At 48.3% G+C, this 17,866-nt stretch overlaps 6 protein-coding genes across 6 annotated transcripts; 3 read left to right on the forward strand and 3 right to left on the reverse strand.

Moving 5' to 3' along the window:
- Nucleotides 1-4,787: 4,787 nt before the first annotated feature.
- On the forward strand, nucleotides 4,788-7,081 carry N7506_007733 (putative C6 transcription factor; the record flags this gene model as incomplete). Its single annotated transcript, XM_056957026.1, has 6 exons — nucleotides 4,788-4,937; nucleotides 5,076-5,765; nucleotides 5,817-5,980; nucleotides 6,044-6,214; nucleotides 6,266-6,613; nucleotides 6,682-7,081. The coding sequence occupies 6 exons, from the start codon at nucleotides 4,788-4,790 to the stop codon at nucleotides 7,079-7,081; spliced, it is 1,923 nt and encodes a 640-aa protein (XP_056811360.1).
- Nucleotides 7,082-7,945: 864 nt separating this feature from the next.
- N7506_007734 (putative eukaryotic translation initiation factor 3 subunit EifCl) lies at nucleotides 7,946-9,510 on the forward strand (the record flags this gene model as incomplete). Its single annotated transcript, XM_056957027.1, has 2 exons — nucleotides 7,946-8,248; nucleotides 8,389-9,510. The coding sequence occupies 2 exons, from the start codon at nucleotides 7,946-7,948 to the stop codon at nucleotides 9,508-9,510; spliced, it is 1,425 nt and encodes a 474-aa protein (XP_056811361.1).
- Nucleotides 9,511-10,169: 659 nt separating this feature from the next.
- Nucleotides 10,170-12,627, reverse strand: N7506_007735 (putative AP-2 adaptor complex subunit beta; the record flags this gene model as incomplete). The annotated part of the gene is made up of 5 exons (XM_056957028.1): nucleotides 10,170-11,283; nucleotides 11,345-11,773; nucleotides 11,829-12,193; nucleotides 12,245-12,320; nucleotides 12,383-12,627. The coding sequence occupies 5 exons, from the start codon at nucleotides 12,625-12,627 to the stop codon at nucleotides 10,170-10,172; spliced, it is 2,229 nt and encodes a 742-aa protein (XP_056811362.1).
- Nucleotides 12,628-13,289: 662 nt separating this feature from the next.
- On the forward strand, nucleotides 13,290-13,947 carry N7506_007736 (ER membrane protein complex subunit 4; the record flags this gene model as incomplete). The annotated part of the gene is made up of 3 exons (XM_056957029.1): nucleotides 13,290-13,424; nucleotides 13,479-13,819; nucleotides 13,872-13,947. 3 exons carry the CDS (start codon nucleotides 13,290-13,292, stop codon nucleotides 13,945-13,947), a joined length of 552 nt encoding a protein of 183 aa, XP_056811363.1.
- Nucleotides 13,948-14,153: 206 nt separating this feature from the next.
- On the reverse strand, nucleotides 14,154-15,719 carry N7506_007737 (MFS transporter; the record flags this gene model as incomplete). Its single annotated transcript, XM_056957030.1, has 2 exons — nucleotides 14,154-15,401; nucleotides 15,456-15,719. 2 exons carry the CDS (start codon nucleotides 15,717-15,719, stop codon nucleotides 14,154-14,156), a joined length of 1,512 nt encoding a protein of 503 aa, XP_056811364.1.
- Nucleotides 15,720-16,177: 458 nt separating this feature from the next.
- bna5-1 (kynureninase) lies at nucleotides 16,178-17,806 on the reverse strand (the record flags this gene model as incomplete). Its single annotated transcript, XM_056957031.1, has 4 exons — nucleotides 16,178-16,617; nucleotides 16,664-17,144; nucleotides 17,205-17,548; nucleotides 17,617-17,806. The coding sequence occupies 4 exons, from the start codon at nucleotides 17,804-17,806 to the stop codon at nucleotides 16,178-16,180; spliced, it is 1,455 nt and encodes a 484-aa protein (XP_056811365.1).
- Between the last annotated feature and the right edge of the window lie 60 nt (nucleotides 17,807-17,866).

The raw sequence follows: 17,866 nt of genomic DNA on the forward strand, positions 1-17,866 counted from the left end.
TGGGTGGGGTTTACCTGACTTGAATTTTGGGGAGTCCCGAAGCTGACTGCTCAAATGATCTTGTGCCTAACCTTGGAAAGATGTGGGTGGGTGGTGGTCTATCGAATTCCACTTGGTTATTTCCGAGGTTTGAGCTACCCTAGTCATGAATATATATATATAGTGCAGTCTGGATAAACAAGGATTGCCAGGTTTATGCCGTAGCGCACTGGATGTGAATGTATGAAAATGATCAACTCTCATGGTTGTTACACGATATCTGTTGGGATGGGTGGTCAGGTGATGGTGTTTGACAGGCCTGATGCGCTCGCTCGCTCGCTCGCTCTCTCGTTCTTCTCTTAACCTTGAATTCCCCCGTCCGTCTTCATTTCGACAGATATGACATCTACTGTTTCAGCGATTTGCTTTCTATCAAAATTTAATATCTCTGTTATCAGTATCGGAGGTACGGAGTAGTCCCCAAGTCAGATTTGGGGCTCATAGATATTAGTAGCGAGAGGTGTCGTGGTTCAATCTTGATTTAAATGTTTGTTGTGCTGTCACTGCCTAAAAACATGCTATCTATTGATTGTCATCTTGAATGTATCGAAGCAAGTAGTATGAGTAGTATGTTTTGGGAGGGGAACATACTATTCTCACTCTATATACTGCCGGTTTACTCGACTCGAGCGCGAAGTAGAAATCCTTAATGGTTCATGCGTCTTCTGAATATCACTAAGTGCAAGCTATTAGAATCTTCCAAGGTTTATGTCTTCATGCCTAGCGCTCACTTGAATATTGACAGGGGAGTTGGTATAAATCTCCAGGGTTGTTTACTATGGGCACGACCAGATTGAACATCCATGGATATTTTTAAAAGCAGGCACAACAAATATCGATACAATTTACACCTTTGAAGTGGGAAACAAGAATAGTAGACAAACGAAAAACATCAACAAGATTGGCCGACTGTGCAGGGCATCGATATCAAGGTTATCACCATCTATGATATTGAGGGGGTATAAATGATGTGCTGGGACTTATGCCCTGCATCCTGGTATGAGAATGCAGCTCAGTAATATGTTGTATCAGACGCTTTGGGCTCACGAGCGATCATACGATCAGCCAGTTCCTCGCCGGTACGCCTTTCCAAGCCCATGTAAGCAAAATTCGAATAACATCATACTTCCTTCCATTTCAGATTTACATATGTAGAATGGATAGACCAACCGACAAATCAATGATTGACCATGCTTGATCACATTCCTTCTTTTCGTTCAAAGCGCTGATCATCGTCAATGTGGCACTGGAAGTTGGCTTCGGGGGCCCCGGGCGGCGGAGTGGCGGGATGATGTACGCAACCTATGCTGCACCCCGGGGGTTCAAGGCCCCGGGAGTTGATCGCCTCCCGAAGCAGTTGATCATGACACACAGCAGATCGACCGGGTACATTATAGTTATATTTCAAATTGATTAAATTACTACCAGTACTGAGTCGTAGACCAAGCCCCTTAATGCAAAGCCTTATCCGGCCAGTAATGGAAGATATGTATAATCAAAATCCAGAATTCGGAGAGGCCTTAGCACACCCAATTGCGTCCCAGTGGTGCGCTAGTGTTGCTTGAATCAGGCAGCATGGACTTCAATGTGTAATTATTCGGCAAAATTCGCAGATTTTCCTGTAGTAGATAGAACCATTGTAGATGAACCAGAAAATGGGTATGTTGAACAGATTCATAATTCGACAACAGAGCTGGATGTTTCGTACAATCAACGTCATCTAACGTCGTTAGGATAAGCTATTCCAAGCTTGGAATCTGCAATGCACTCAGGCCATCTAGCGCTTTGAGTTTGGAGAGTGTTAACTAGAAGCCACCTGAGTGGTATATAGCATACAAGTATGGGGTTGGCTATGGGGCAGGCAATGGAAATGTTACACGAAACGAGAGATGAAATGCGAATATGCCTTGATTACGGAATACAAAGTATGTATTTGCTTTGCACAGAATAATCAAGAAGTTGTACATCCATGGATACGGAGTATACATGGCTGGCTTGGAGAACTGATACATCATGGGCAACTGGGCACGGTAGATAGCTCCAACCAATGAAATCGCTCTGGCTGTTTTCTCCGTGCGGCTGGACGACATCAAAAACTAGTTTCAGTTCCTGGAAGTAAATTAATCAATCCAACCGGATCTGGACCGCCAAAATGCAAGGATTTCGTTTGTAAGGATGTGACATTGCAGTAATAAGCGGCTTGAGTCTCAGAAATTGCGTCTCCCTCTCTCATCATTCCGCACCTAGACCAAACACAGTAACAGCCTTGAGATGTTGGCGGGCTTCTACAGTACATGTATCACATCTATGCAGGTGATAAGGAAGTCTAGTCAAGATCTGTGACTGTCACATTACATGTGTGAAGCTAGCCTCGTTCCCTCTAATGTAGTGGTATGGGGTTCCCGTGCGGGGGGCTTGTAAGTAGACTGAAGCCGCCAATACTTCGGACGCGTAACCCAAAGCCAGATCTTACCAAGATCTGAGACTTGACTTTGTGGGGGCAATCCCGAAACTTTCTTGCAGCAAATGCAATAATCTATAGGACAGAAAAATCATGTATAAATGCCTGACTTGAGTCATTCATACTTTTAGTGTGTTTACAAATAGCTAGCGTGCCTGAATTTTAGTACTTGCATGGTGTTTACAAGTTCCAAGGTTCGGTTGAAAGTAGGCGGGCGGCAGTGCGGGCTTGCTAACGGGCTTGACATGCCCAGGTGTCTTGCCAATAAGCGTGCACATGTAAGCCAAAGTACCGAAAAACTTTGGGGGTCCACTTTAGCGAACAAAGAACAAAGAACATCCCAGGGAGACATGCCACCTACATACATACTCCGTACTATAGTAGGTAGTCCCGAGAAGACGTGAGGGAGCTAGTTAGAACATGTCTCCATGAACGACTTGAAATTTATTGCAGATTACGGAGTACAGTACGAGTGAAAGAGTAACGCTTCAATTGCAAGCAACAGCGTACAGTATATGTACAAGCACTTGGGCAAGTAGATACTAAGCTCTGTGTGACTGACATCACCACTCGTGCAATGAAGCCACAGAGGAAAAGAGCAAAGCCGATCTACAAGTATGGGACACGACCTTGGAAGGCAGGGGAGATCATGTTACCATGGTACAGGAAGGTTTAGTTTTCCGATTGGCCGGATCATTTACACAACCAATCAGATCTTGCGAAGATGCATATTTCCTGTATGTATGGAGCCCTGGAAGCCAAACACCCGCCTTCAAAGGTTCCTTTTGGAAGCCAAGAATTGAATAGTGGAGATGAAGGCATTCCCAACACCCGACAGACATGAGTGGTCAAGTGACAACGCAAATTCATCATTGGCGCTGATCCCGAGGTCATCCCGTAGATCTGACGGCCGGCTCTGAGGAGCCCCTGGAACACAAACCCCGAGACCCACGACTTTAAGCGAAAGCGACAAAGTGTAAGGGGGAGGGGAAAAAGGTTAAATGTAATGTTATTGGACGGTAAAATTTTCCACGCTCGCTCATGGGTACACTCATTAGAACGTGTGCATCTATAGTAACCTTGTAATGTGTAATGTGTAGCCAGATATCCCGCCCCATGGACCATAGAGCTGGAAATGAGGTCTCTTTGTACGAACCCTGGACTTTGGATTAATTTTCCTAACCCCTTTCCGGTTGAAATTGAGATTCGCTTGAAACCCAAGGTCGCAAGGACTGCAGGCTGGTGAGTAGGGCGGACACACAACCTTGGAAATGCTCACAGGAAGCTAAGACGGTTTCACTTGAGCCCTCTGGGCACGATGTATATATATTGCAGTTCGGGATCATCAGATGTCCAGGGTAAATGATTCAGTGGCAAAATGAAGTCATTTTCCAGGGTTGAACTCCAATGGAAGCTTGAAACTAGAGATATACGAGGACGAAAAACCTGAATTGGATGTTCCAGCACCCTAGGCTTGGACCGGTCGCTACCCAGAAAGGAATATGTGGAATCCTGGGCAGGGTAATACGCCCCTAGTATATTACATACTGTGAGATTATCTATAGAATTACATTCAATTTCGCTTTTCTTTTTTCCTTGTTTATTCAGCGGGGGAATTCCAGCTAGTCACAGTATACTGCGTACTTCGTATTGTCGGATACATCGGACATTGGGCCATTCCCAAGGTTGCCAGCGTTCGGCGGTACCATCCGATAATTTAGGTCAGTCTCGTCTTAACGGCTTATATTGCATGCCACTTATCTGTACTAGTGAATCGCAGAATCTTTCAGCCGTCTCCAATCGTTACTATATTCGATCTTGGGCTACAAGGCTACCCTGGCTGTGCAACAAACATTCGAACACCGTGTTTGTCAAACGCCCATCGGCTCTAGTATCTTGTCACCTTCAGCTCGACTTCCCTAGTCTCTTCAACTGGCTCCATAGCCTTCAAATTGGCTCCAGCATATTTCTATCTTGATTCCTCCCCTGCTCTTGCTGTGCTCTGATTTTGTGCGCACTTGAAATACAGCTGTTTCACCCCCGGGCAACCCCCTTACAACATGACACTCTCCCTCCTCACAGCCTGAGATCAGCATATCTCCAATATTGACCGATATCACTTGGAATTTCCTAACCCGATTTGGTGCGGTTGAGTTCCGAGATAAAACGATTTAGCCCTACTCACTACAGTAGTGACCGAGGGCTTCGTTCCAAGTGGGCGCATTCTCGTTACGAGGTTAAGAACTGAACGACGGGTGACCACTCGTATTTCACCCTAATATTCAACATGAAGTTGAGTCACCACCAAAATCACAAACAATTTCCGACTTTGGCACCAGGTCCCCCGCGGATGTTTGCTCCGCAGACGTCCACAGCGGTCACCAAGCCAAAGAAGAATTCCACTGCCTGCTTAGCATGCAAGGCAGCAAAGAGGAAGGTGAGTTGGCGCAACGAATCAGCCTGATTGTCGTTTTGGTGTTCGCATTGCTCTTTCTATTTCCCCTCGGGACTTTCCCCCAAATTCGACAAGACATCGTCAACATGCCCATATACTGATGTTCCTTGTTCTTGATAGTGTTCTGGACCCGACGCACCTTGTAAGGCCTGTCAGGCCGCCGGTACCGAGTGTTACTTTGATCCCAGCCGAGACCTCAGACGCAAAGTAGCAGTGAAGCGAACGATTCAAGAGCTCACAAACCACAAGGAGCTCTTAACTGCTTTGTTAAAGACTCTCAAGAACGCCGACGAGACGCAACTTGAAGGTATTCTAAATTTGATTCGGAATGAATCTCCATTGGAAGAAATCGCAGAGAGTGTCGGAGGTCCCGCAACGACATTCGCCGATCCCCAGGAACTGTCTACTGCGAGTAGCTTGGCCATCTCTGATTATGGGGATCAACCAGGGGAAATTTCAGGATCTGGGCCTCAGGCGAGACGGACTTCCGACACAAGCCTCATGGCAAGCTCTCCAGAAGACACTCAATTCATGAAGATACCACAACTTCCGGTGATCAGTCCTTATGCGCGGGTCTCACTGGAAAGCCTCTGTGACATACCTTTGTTCGAGGTACCGGCAAAACCATGGACACAAATTACAGATAGCGACTATCTGGTCTCCCATCTTGTCTCACTCTACTTCACATGGGATCATCCAGGCTCGCAATTTCTTGACCAACGCGCTTTCCTAGCGCATATGAGGGATGCGGATCCAAAGTCGGAGTTTTGTACACCTCTTCTGGTAAACAGTCTTTTGGCAATGGCCAGTGTATGTGTCTCTCTTGTTTCTATTATATTCTTCATTTGCTAACTGGAATAGACACATTCCGATAGCCTCCACGTGCTATCAAATCCTGACAATGCCTTCTCAAAGGGCCAGCTCTTCTTTGATGAGGCGCAAAGATTATGGGAGACCGAGCTCGAAACTAGCTTGTCCCCCATTAGCCTGCCTAACATACAGGCTCTTCTGCTAATGTGCTGTTTGTATGTCATCTCTTGGTCTCACCAAAAAATACACCCAGATTGAGGAAACTGACTGGATCCAAGATTTAAACTTCAAGGCCGAGTCAAGAAAGGCTGGGTGGTACTCGGACAAGCTGTTCTAATGGCCCAAGGAACAGGGCTCTTCGATACACCCAGCATGAAGCAAGATACGATAGTATCAGAGATGGAGCACGTTCGTACGATTACTGCTTGGGGTATATTTAATTTGCGCTCGTAAGTACTCCCCCGAACGTCTAACCGCACATTTACTGATCTTATGAGCAGACAACTGTCAGTGGAGCTGGAAATGATCGCTCCTTTGGAACATCCCCTTTCAGATATCACAATTTGCAGCAACGATGATGTTGATTGGACCCCATATCCACGATCCAATAAAATCACATATTCAAAACAACCAGCTCGCCTCCCACAGATCCGACAAGGGCTAGTTGATATCGCCAAAATTTTGAGCGATGTTCAGAAGCTTATAGGCTCTGGTAATCGAGGCGTTGGCTCTGATGACTTGTGGAGACAAGCAGAGAGCTCTTTTGATCGCCTGAATACTTGGCTCCAACACTGGCCTACGTTATCGGAGATGCAAAACGATCCACTCCCCCAAGTTCTTCTCACCAGGTAAGGATAATATGTCCCGTACTTTACATATTATATTGTCTCTCGACAATTTGCTGACTTAAACAAAGAATTAAATGTCTCGAGGCTACAATCTCGCTTTTTGAGGTGTTGATTGGCTCTGCCCAGCCACAAATCGCTCGACAAGCTCGAATTTACCAAATCAAGTCAGCTCATGAAATGGCTCAGTGTCTTCACATTCATCGCCGCTCCTACGGTCTCAAGCATATACCCAGCCAAGTCGTCGGCGCCACTCAGATCGGTCTTCGGGTGATGATCCGCCACTTTGAAGACAGTGATGAATCAAGGCAGGCTTTTGCTGAGCTCTGTCGCTTTGGAATGTCTCTCAGTTCAAAATACCAGGAAACTGCAAATGTGGTTCAGGAAATTAAGACAAAAGCCTTGCAACAAAACTTACGTCTTCCCCATGAAATTGTTGCCATTCTCGATGACAAAGGTTACGAATCGTGATGCGCGGACGAGAGACACCCTCAGAGAAGAATAGGTTGCGTTTTAACATGGGGAAACTCAAAAACGAACCCGCCAGGGGGAGAAACCTAAAGATGTGACTATTGTGAGCCCAGCTCTTACGAAATGTTCGTTGATAAACTGTATTGTTTCAAGGTTGGGGAACGGAATATAACCATGGCGTTGATTGGATGTAGGTGTGAACAGGTTCAATATGTCTGCTTTCTTTAATATTTATTTACGGTACATGCTACAAAAAAATAAATCTTGTATTGGACATAGTGAGTGCGACCTATGCCCTCAATGGCCAGGTGGAACATCAGGTTCGTCTGAAGGGAAGCAAAAAACAAAACAAAACAAAAACAAGGCATCGAACCTTTCCAAGGTTAAGAGGGTGGTTTCCAACTTTGACTGATTGGAATTTGACTATCTAAGCATGTTTGGATGCTTATTTTAGAATAATCGATTGAAAGTTTTGATGAACAAGGCAAATCCCAAGGTTGATAGCTGGTTTAAACTGGTTCAAAAAGAGTGCACTTTTTGCGATCTTGGAATACAGCGCTCAGCCCATGGCATAGCATTGAATATTCAGAAAATCAAAGCTATAGACATTTAAACGCAATGTACACGAGTGGAATTGCCAAAGTCCACGTCGAATGTCCTTCAAAGTCAAGCATAGTATATGCTGAGTCATCACGATAAGCCCTGATAAGCCACACCAAGCGAAAACCCTCAAAATTCGACTTCTTTGGCAAATCGCACACGCCGACGCTAGTTCCCCACCTCGCCCTTTCCGCGCCCTCCCTGCCGTTTCATCTCGGCAACTTGCTGCATTTTTCAATCTCTTCTCTTCTCCCCCCACCCAAAATGTCGTACGAAGATCGCGCCAATGCGCGCCCCAACCTCGATGAGTCCGACGTTGAGGAGGAGACTATGGTCAACGACTACCGCGAGCAGGTCAACAACTACGACGATGGAATGAGTGATTTGGACCGGACTACATCTCAGGGCGGTGCCGCCCAGGATCTTCAGGCTCAGCTGGCCGCCGCCGCTACCCCGCTGGAATACCAGGCTACTCTCGAGACCAAATTCGCCAGCTACGACAACTACTGCAGTCTCTTCCACTACATCCTGAACTCCGATGGTCCCGTCGATCTGGAGGTTCCTTCCGTATGTCTCCCGCTCTGAAATCACGCCCCTGTTGGATCTTCGTGAATGAAAACAAAACTCTTGGCATTCACGGATACAGCGAGGTTGAAATTGTCCCAAAACACATAGCAGTCACTAACAATTTATTTTTGTACCATCAGTACTACTGGGCCTGGGAAGTCATCGATGAGTTCATTTACCAGTTCGAATCTTTCTGCCGCTACCGCAACCGCATTGCCGGCACCGGATCTAACGAGGAGGAGGCTCAGCTGCTCCGCGAGAACCCCAACACATGGGGTTGCTACTCCGTCCTGAACGTTCTCTACTCACTCATCCAGCGCTCCCAGATCAGCGAGCAACTGGCCGCTACTAAGCGTGGAGAGGACCCCTTGGCCGTTGCTGGCGAGTACGGCTCCCGCCCTCTCTACAAGATGCTAGGCTACTTCTCCATTATCGGACTGCTGCGCGTGCACTGCCTGCTCGGTGACTTCAGTCTCGCCCTGAAGATCCTCGACGACCTCGAGATGAACAAGAAGGCCATGTTCGCCCGTGTGATGGCCGCTCACTTCACCACCTACTACTACGTGGGCTTCTCCTACATGATGATGCGCCGCTACGGCGATGCCATCCGCATGTTCAGCCACATCCTCGTGTATGTGTCTCGGACAAAGAACTTCCAGAAGGGTGGCAACAACTACGATGCCATCGCCAAGAAGAACGATCAGATGTACGCCCTGATTGCCATCTGTGTCGCTCTCCACCCCACTCGTCTGGATGACACCATCCACACCGCTGTCCGCGAGAAGTACGGCGAGCAGTTCTACCGCATGCAGAAGGGTGGCCCCGAGGCCCTGCCCGTCTTCGAGGAGCTCTTCCGCTCCTCTTGCCCCAAGTTCATCAACCCCACTCCTCCCGACTTCGAGAACCCCGCCTCCAACGTCGACCCCGTCGACCACCACACCGCCATCTTCATGGACGAGGTCAAGAACACACTTTTCAACCCCACCATCCGCTCCTACCTCAAGCTATACACCACCATGGACCTCAAGAAGCTTGCAGGTTTCCTGGAGGTGTCTCCCGAGCAGCTCCGCTCTTGGCTTCTCGTCAACAAGCAGCGCAGTCGCCAGATCCGCTGGGTCGAGGGTGGCCTGCTCGATGGCGAGCCTGCCATTGCCAACGACCTCGACTACGCTCTTGAGGACGACCTGATTCACGTCAGCGAGACCAAGGCTGGCCGCCGTCTGGTCGACTGGTACCTTCGCAACCTTGCCCGCGTCTACTAAATGACGCGTGTCTCATAAGTGTGCCGAGAGTTGAAAAGCAATAAGAGAAGGGTGGAGAGAGCCTTCTGCTTACCAGAAGAGGAACGGACATGACTTGAGATGAATTTTCTTATTTCTCTGCCTACTTTGTTTTCATTTTCCATATTATACTCACTGCCCCTCCCCCCTTTTCCCCCTCCCATTTCTTGTTTCCTTATTTTTTTTATCATTCGAGTGTTTCCGCCCGTGGGCTACCGGAGTCTTCAGGCTTCCGGGTCAGTCAATCAGGCTGGATGGTCGATTTTTTGGTGGGCGTCCGCTGTTTCATGTGTTGCTCTAAGCTGCCGTCCCTGTTTCTTTGAAGAAAACAGGTGACTTTTTCAGCATGGGGATTATTTGTGTCAGGTAGAAAACAAAAGCAGTTACTTGATGAAAGCAATAGATCAACGAGAGATACTCTACAGACTTCAATCTTTTCCCCTCTTTAAGGTGCTGGTTATGAAATGCGAAAGGTGGAAGATCATTGAAAGTGATGACTTGAGATTACTTTGCACTGTCAAACCCAAACTGATATCAATTCGGCGCGTGAAGAATAATGGTCTGTAATTACTAGGCCCAGACCTCAAGAAACCCATTTTCTATCTACATGTACAATTAAACCACCCATCCATATCATTGGACTATAACAACAATAGCTCACCAGTGGCAGCCCCACCAGCCAATTGCGGCTGGTAGACTTGTTGTTGATTTTGAGTGACGACGTATTGTGACTGAGGCGCACCGCCGCCACCAGAACCATCCAAGTCCAGCGAGGCCATTTGCTGTGAACCAATGCCACTGAAATAAGCATCGGCCGCATCCGCAGCCTCATTCATATTGCTGGGGCCCGTGGATGTGGGGTTCGGCCCTGGGGCGACGGGGAAATTAGGCGGAGGAGGCGCGTTGATTGGTGTGATTGGAACTCCCGTGGTGGTGATGGTGGCCAAGCCACTGTTACTAGTTGACGCTGAAGCCATATTCGCGGAGGGTGGGTTGTATTCCAGCATAGAGCCTGTGTCGGAGCCACTCTCGATTACGGATTGCTGCAGCGCTGGGCTAGGCAACAGACGCCGGGGACGGGCAGCTCGGAAAACTTGGTGAATGGGCTTGAGATAGACAGTGGCAAGGGTGCCGACGTTCAGACACAGTTCCTCAAGTGTGCGAGGGTCAAGCTTTTCGCTCTCTGCTGTGATAGGAGGCTTTTGACCCATGACCACCTGCTTGGCAGTCGCTGGGTCCGTGGACAACAAACGCCAGTACATATATCCACGATCGCGAAGATCTGGATCATCTGTTTCTTCAGTGCACCACTTCAATACTTGTGGTACAAGCTGCTGGCCCTTGGTAGGCCGTTGAATAAACAGCTTCACGGTAGCTGTGAGCAGGGCCAATTGTACTTCGACCGTTTCGTCATGGAAAGTGGCCAAGTAATCCTGGAGTAGGCCATCTGAGTTATCAATACGGTCCGCATATTGTCCAATGATCCAAATCACAGCTGCCTTGGCTTCGGGTTCATCGAGGTCGTCGATATTTCGAATGACGTGGCTGATAATACTCTCGTACTGGTTGGGGTATTTGCGGAAGATGTTGCGAATGACCACTGTTGCTTCTTGAACAATGTACGGAATCTTGGCATCGACCAGCTCCAAAAGTGTGTTGATACACTGCTTCGCCGAGGACTCGATCTTAATCGCCAACTTGCCGATAGCCCGAACAGCCTTGCGCACAAAGTGAACGTCAATCTCAGTAGCATATCTATACGTGGAGTCAGTACATCTTCTGGGGTGTACCTGAATATCCAGGGTGGGGCGCTTACTCTCGAAGTTCTGCCAGAACAACAGATATGTTTTCTTTTGTCGTGAGCATAAACATCAGTTCCAGCTTAGTAACTTTGACATAAATGGGGTCGTTGTAGTTGCAGAAGAACACGCGGATATCGTTCCGCAGGACCTCTGGTCTCTTCTGAAGGATTAGAATAGCGTTTCGCAAGGCGAGGTATTGAACCTCTGGGGGCTTGGAGAGGAGTGTGACGAGGGGAGGAGATAGCTTCTTGCAAAGTGATGTGATATGCTTTTCGCCCGCGATGTAGTTCATGAGATAAAGAATGACTCGGCAGGATGTAAGGACAACCGCTGAGTTCTGATGAGAGAGTCGTGGGGCAACTCGCTCTGCCAGCAGAAGGGCCTCCGCGGCATCTTGAGGCACATAGGACATTAATGCCTCGAGAATATAAGTTTGACCCCATCTGATCAGACGTTAGCAATGGTGAAGATACATAATAGAAAATAGGGAAATCATACTCGGAGCAGTCTGGCAAGATTGAAACCAGCTTCGAGGCGCTCACGTAGTCGATGGTCAGAGAAATCGATTCACTTCGGCCCCAAATATCGACTAGCGAGGCCAGAACGCTTGATACAACAGTCGGGTTCTCATCCTTCAACATGCGATTAAGTCGATCGATCAGATCCGAGTTTTCGACCATCTTCTTATCGTGCTCATAAAGCTTGGCCACGCAGAAGGCAGCTGTCTTGCGGACATAGGGATCATTGTCTTGCATGAGACGCTTGAGAGGCTGGAACGTCGCTTCGACAAATTCACGAACGTGGACATAAGAAATTGTTCGCAATGCAAGGGCGCGAACCAGTGGGTTGTTGTCTCCCATGTCCTGCATATTGTGTCAGTCATCTTGGGTTTGACTCGCAGGTCTAGAACATACATCTACCAAAATAGGAAGCGCTTTCAACGCAACCTCTGGCTTCATTCTTGAGTAGTTCACCAGGAACAAGAAGCACCTATATTCAATCAGCTCGTGCCCTCATCCGATTCACGCTTCACGCATTATGGTCAGACGCACATCTTCTTGATTTCCAAGCTAGGCAGATTCATGCACTCGATAACATCGGGGAAGAGCGCAACCATGTCGTTGTTGCTCATGGTCATGTTCGCAACAATCTTCTTCAAGGCGATCTTCTTGGCGGAGTAGTTCTTGTCTTTCTTGCCGCCACTACTGAGCTCCTGCCGTAGCTCTGCGACCTTTCCCTGTGGATTCCTCGAGTGTAAGCCATTGAAAGGGCCAATAGGAGCAATACCAATGAACATGAGGGGCGATGGAAGGGTGGTTCAAGTTGCCAAGGGGCCAAAGCAAGTATACTCCAAATACCAGTTACGCAGGACGTAACAGGTGAGGGTAGAAGGGCAAATGCGGGGAAGGGGAACAAGGGCAGAACACGAGTATCATGCGATCAGAACTCAGAGCTAGACCAACGTACCCTAGCGAACAGCTTCGCGTCTCCTCCGGAACTCATGGCTGCGGTATGGACGAATGGCGTTTAGCCTCTGCTAGGCGCGCTTGGATAACAGTTTCGGCTGGTTTAGGTTCGTTTGAAGAGATCAATCACAGGCGATCTCAAGCAGAGGTTGAAAAATCGCCAATAATAGGATAAAGCAGGCGTAAGATTGGTCTTAAATTGACCGGGCCGTAGATTCGAGAGGGTCCAGTGGAAAAGGGTGAGAATGGGTTCACTGCTGCGCGTTCGGGATGCTCGGAGAATATTCCTAAATCATCAGCTGGACATGACGGAAACAAAATCTGAGCAGAGGATCTCCGAGCGACAAGTCGAAGAATTGAGGGACTGGAGCGAAAAGGAGAATAATTGAGAAGGCGGAGTGGACACTGCGGATGCGACACTCGGGCAACTTCGACCTCCCGTTATACAACTCCCTCTGAGATCATCCTCCCACAACATCCAACAGTCGGAATTATGTCGCAAGCACGTCTCCCTCCACCACCTCCTCCACAATGGGTTGTTTCATTGAATTCTCCGATGCCCCGCCCCTCTAAGGGTGCCTCGAGCATCCCGGACCCGCCAGGCTTCTCAAGCAATCGGGGCAAGCAGGTGAGTTTCCAGCCCCTCATATAGCAGACCGAGTACTGATACGTTGTTATCTAGCGTCAGCAGCAGCAATCCAGCACCAAGAAGCCCGAAGAGACCGACACACTGAAGATGAAGAAAGCGTGGGAAGTCGCCATGGCCCCGTCGAAACAGATCCCCATGAACGCGATTATGATGTACATGTCCGGAAACAGTCTGCAAATATTCAGCATTATGATGGTCCTCATGCTGTTCAAGGGTCCTATCCAAGGCATCATCAACACAAACGCGGCTTTTGCCAAATACGAATCCCCCTCGACCCATTCGCGTCTGCTCGGTGTGAAAATAGTATACATGTTGATGCAGCTTCTGTTATTGGGACTGGGTATCTGGAAGGTTAATGCGATGGGTCTATTGCCGTACGTTTGGTTGTTACTCTTGAAACGGTTCATCGCTAACACAATCGACCAGAACTACAAGATCGGATTGGCTAGCGTGGGAGTCAGAACGTACGCCTTTGGAGCGCGCCCAGTTTGCTTTCAGATGATCAGTGGGACTTGAGTTTAGTCTATGGAATGAAGCAGGATTGACACCAATATTGATGGCCCAATTCAGACGATCATTTTGCGTCAGAGCAAATTGCTTTGTATTATTGACAAAGTCTATGAAACCATTCGCATATTAACATTTCCAGCGGGTATAAATATCATATCATAATTTAGCATGGTCATTAGGTGCTGAAAGGATTGTTGCTCATTTCTTGATCATTTGTTTCAGACGACGTTCCTCGCGCCAGTTGGGCCCTCGGCGAATCACAATCAAAAGCAGTGGTGTGGTTGCAAGCATCACCAATGCGATGAATGTGAAGCACCAGCCCTTGCCCATTGCCGCAAGCATAGGGTCGATCAGGGCCGTTGCACCAGCTCCTAGCAAGCAACGCATGAAGTTGTTGGCGGCAGTTGCCTTGGCCGCCTGGGTTGGATAAAGATCCACCAGTAACGTACTGATGGTATTAAATGCCCCCGTCAACGTCAGTCCCATTATGAACAGAATGCATGTTGGCGCGGCAAGATGCACTCGATAGTTAAGGACCCATCCAAACGCAAGGACACTCAGACTCCCCAGCGCGAGGAGAGGAAAAGCGATCTGAAGTCGAGCCTTTTCAATAGGGAACTCCCGCAGATCGGTATCCCGATTTTTGGTCAAGGGAAAATTGACCTTCTTCGCAATGCGACGATAGTTGTGGTCTAGGAATTTCCCATTGACAATTGAAGCTATAGTGGCCCCGAGACCAAAGGGTATATAGCATAGCCCAATCTGGAGATCGTTCAGACCGTAGAGATCATTGTAGATCGAAGGAATAGTCGCGCTGACATCATAGAATCCAGCAAAGAGAATCGCGTTGCAAAAAAGAATCAGGCTTGTGTCCTTCTGGAATGCAATGACAAGAGTCTCAAACGGATTGGGGAACTTGAGTTTGTGCTTGGACGCACCTGTTGACACAGGTCTCTCTTCGTTGGTTTTCCGGGACTTCAGGTAACTGACCCAAGGCATGTTCCATTTTTGTGGTGGAAGTGAGCCGTCTCCCACGATGCCTCGAGCGGTCTCTGGGAAGAAAATGAGGAATGGAACTAAGAAGGCGCCGGCAAAGATGGTCAGGAACCAAAAGATAGCTCTCCATCCCAGGTACTGAGCTAGTAGACCTCCAACCACCGGTCCGACGGAAGGACCTAATAAAGACCCTGCTGTGACGAAGCCCATGTATGACCCTCGTTGGGAAGCAGTGGCCACATCAGAGACCACCCCAGACGAGAGGGCAATAGTGGTGCTACTTCCTGCACTTTGCAGACATCGAAGGACAAAGAGTGCAGCATAGTTGCTTTGGAGAGCAAGGCCTATGTTTGCAGCGATGTAGATGATGAAGCAGACGAAGTACGCTGGTCGTCGCCCTGCCTTGTCTGCAAAATCCCCGATGAACATGGGCGACAGCCCTTGAAAGATCTAGATATGCTTGTTAGAAATTAAGAGAACAATGTAACTCATGCCAAGACTCACCATGTAACTGGTCAAAGTCAGGTTTATCAACGAATTTGAAACATGAAGATCTTTCGCCAAGGTATTTAGAGCGGGGAAGTAGATTTGTGAAGAGACAGGCGAGAAAAACCCAGCCCAAGACGCCATAAACACAATGTATCGGCGTTGGCTATCGGTAAAGACTGAGTAGTCGACATCGGTAGGGTCCCCACTTCCAGAAATTTCATTCTCACGGATTGAATGAGGCGAATCATCTTTGTCCTTTTCTGAGCCCATGACGGCCATAGTTGAGCAGTAAGGGACCGAAGAGTCAAGCAAGAAGCAAGAAGCAAGTACTCCATCTTCAAGCACTCGCTAATCTCCAACAGGAAAGACCCATTCGTGATAACGCGCTCGGTCCAATTGTGGAGACTCTAGATGCCGAGTTGCCGAAGGCTTGTCGCCATTCTGGAGTAGATGAACCTTGGAAGTGGCGAGTTTATGTGCGCTGCCTACTGATTCAACAACCTTGGACGGTCAGCCACCCAATTCAATACTGTTGGTGAACTTACCTGCAGACTATATGAGCCTAATGGTGCAGCCAACCTTGAAGGACAGCATAGTTTGATGATAGTTACATGTTCTTATCCCCGAAGGATTTCCTATACTTCTTTCTGGCTCACCCCATATGCCAATCTTCCCAGACGATGATACATGCAATTGTACACTTTCTACTTAGCAAAACTAGATTCTAAGTCGACCAACTAGCGTGCCTGGACGGCCTCTTCACACGCCTGCAAGAAGATTTGACAGAACTCCCAAACTTCCGTATAGGTGTTGTACAGTGGCGCAGGTGCAACTCGAATCACATCGGGTTTCCTTTCATCGATTACCACCCCGTGCTCTTCCAAATTATGTAGTACCCGATCCAGCAATCCAGGTTGAAGGCGTATACTGAGCTGTGCACCCCGCTCGGCTGGGTTTGATGGTGTAATGAGAGTGAAAGGCTTGCTTTCCGCAGGTGCATCCAAAGGATACTTCGTCAAAAGATGTTCCAGGTATCCTGTGATGTTAACAGACTTCTTGCGGATTTCGTCCATGGTTGCCCGGTTGAAAATCTCAAGAGATGCGACAACCGCGGTGATGTCTAGGACCGAGGGATTCGATAGCTGGAACCCAGCCGCACCGACTTGAGGTGTGAACCCTAAATTTGTCAGACTGGCTTGCTGAATGACAGAAGAGCGACTTACTATTCTCCATGTTGAACCGTGTTGCAAGATCACTGCCCCACCAGCCTGAGAGACGAGGACGGAATGTTTCGTCACTGTCGGGTTGCTTCTCATCAACGCGGCCATGGCGTTCATGGACAAAGAGACCGGCCATCCCGCCGGGTCCGCTGTTGATATACTTGTAATTGCACCAGGCTGCAAAATCCACGTTCCAATCGTGAAGACGTAGATCCACATTGCCGGCCGCATGAGCACAGTCCCAGCCGATCAAAATGTCCTTGGAGTGCGCGTGTGCTGTGATGCGTTCGATATCGAAATACTGCCCAGTGTAGAACTGAACCGCCGAGAGGAGCACAAGTGCCGTACTAGAGGCATTTTCATCAATGACTTTGATAATTTGCTCTGTGCTGAGAGTAGGTTTGTCCAGATTCTCTGGCTCAATCAGAACCATGCCCTCCTTTGGATCGAAGTTGTGATGACGAAGTTGAGACTCCACCGCATACTAGATTGGCGTCGGTTAGCAAGGACAGTTGGCTACGTGTATCCTGGTGATATAGCATACATGGTCGCTGGGAAAGGCCTTGCCCTCCAGAATGATCTTGAACTTCTCTTTAGTAGGCCGGTAGAAGCTTGCCATGAGCAAGTGCAGGTTGGCTGTCAGAGTACCCATCACAGCCACTTCGCTCTGCGAAGCACCCACAACAGGCGCCATAAGCTTGGAGCCAGCTGTGTCGACATCAACGAAGGGAGGGAGTAGTTCATCTTCATGTGGAACAAAGTGTCCAGTCACGCCTTTGGTTGCCCAGGCTCGCAAGTACTTTTCAATATAGCGCTGCGTACTACGAGGTTGAACACCCAGTGAATTACCACAAAAGTAAATGGATTTGGGGTCTGATGCTTCGCTGCCTAATCAAAAGTCCAAAGATCTCAAGTCAAAAGGGATTCATCAGCGCGGAGGAAGCTTGGATACGCACTCTCTTCTGCCGCCAATGTTTTACGTTTCAGGTCCTTCTTAGACGGAATGATGAACTCGTCCCGGAAGGAGCGGAGCGGATCTTGAGCATCTAAAGCTTCAGCATACTCTTTTTTGTAGGCTCTGATATCACTCGCATAGTGCAGCGGGGGTCCATTTTGGATATCTCGAACATGCTGGCGGGAGCCCATGGCGGTTCTCAATCTCTGAAGAAGAACTTTGTACTGAATATGCAAGGGCAGTCTTGCAGA

Source organism: Penicillium brevicompactum, assembly GCF_028827555.1.
Source record: "Penicillium brevicompactum strain IBT 35665 chromosome Unknown utg000005l_segment0_segment0, whole genome shotgun sequence".
Classification (NCBI taxonomy): Eukaryota; Fungi; Ascomycota; class Eurotiomycetes; order Eurotiales; family Aspergillaceae; genus Penicillium; species Penicillium brevicompactum.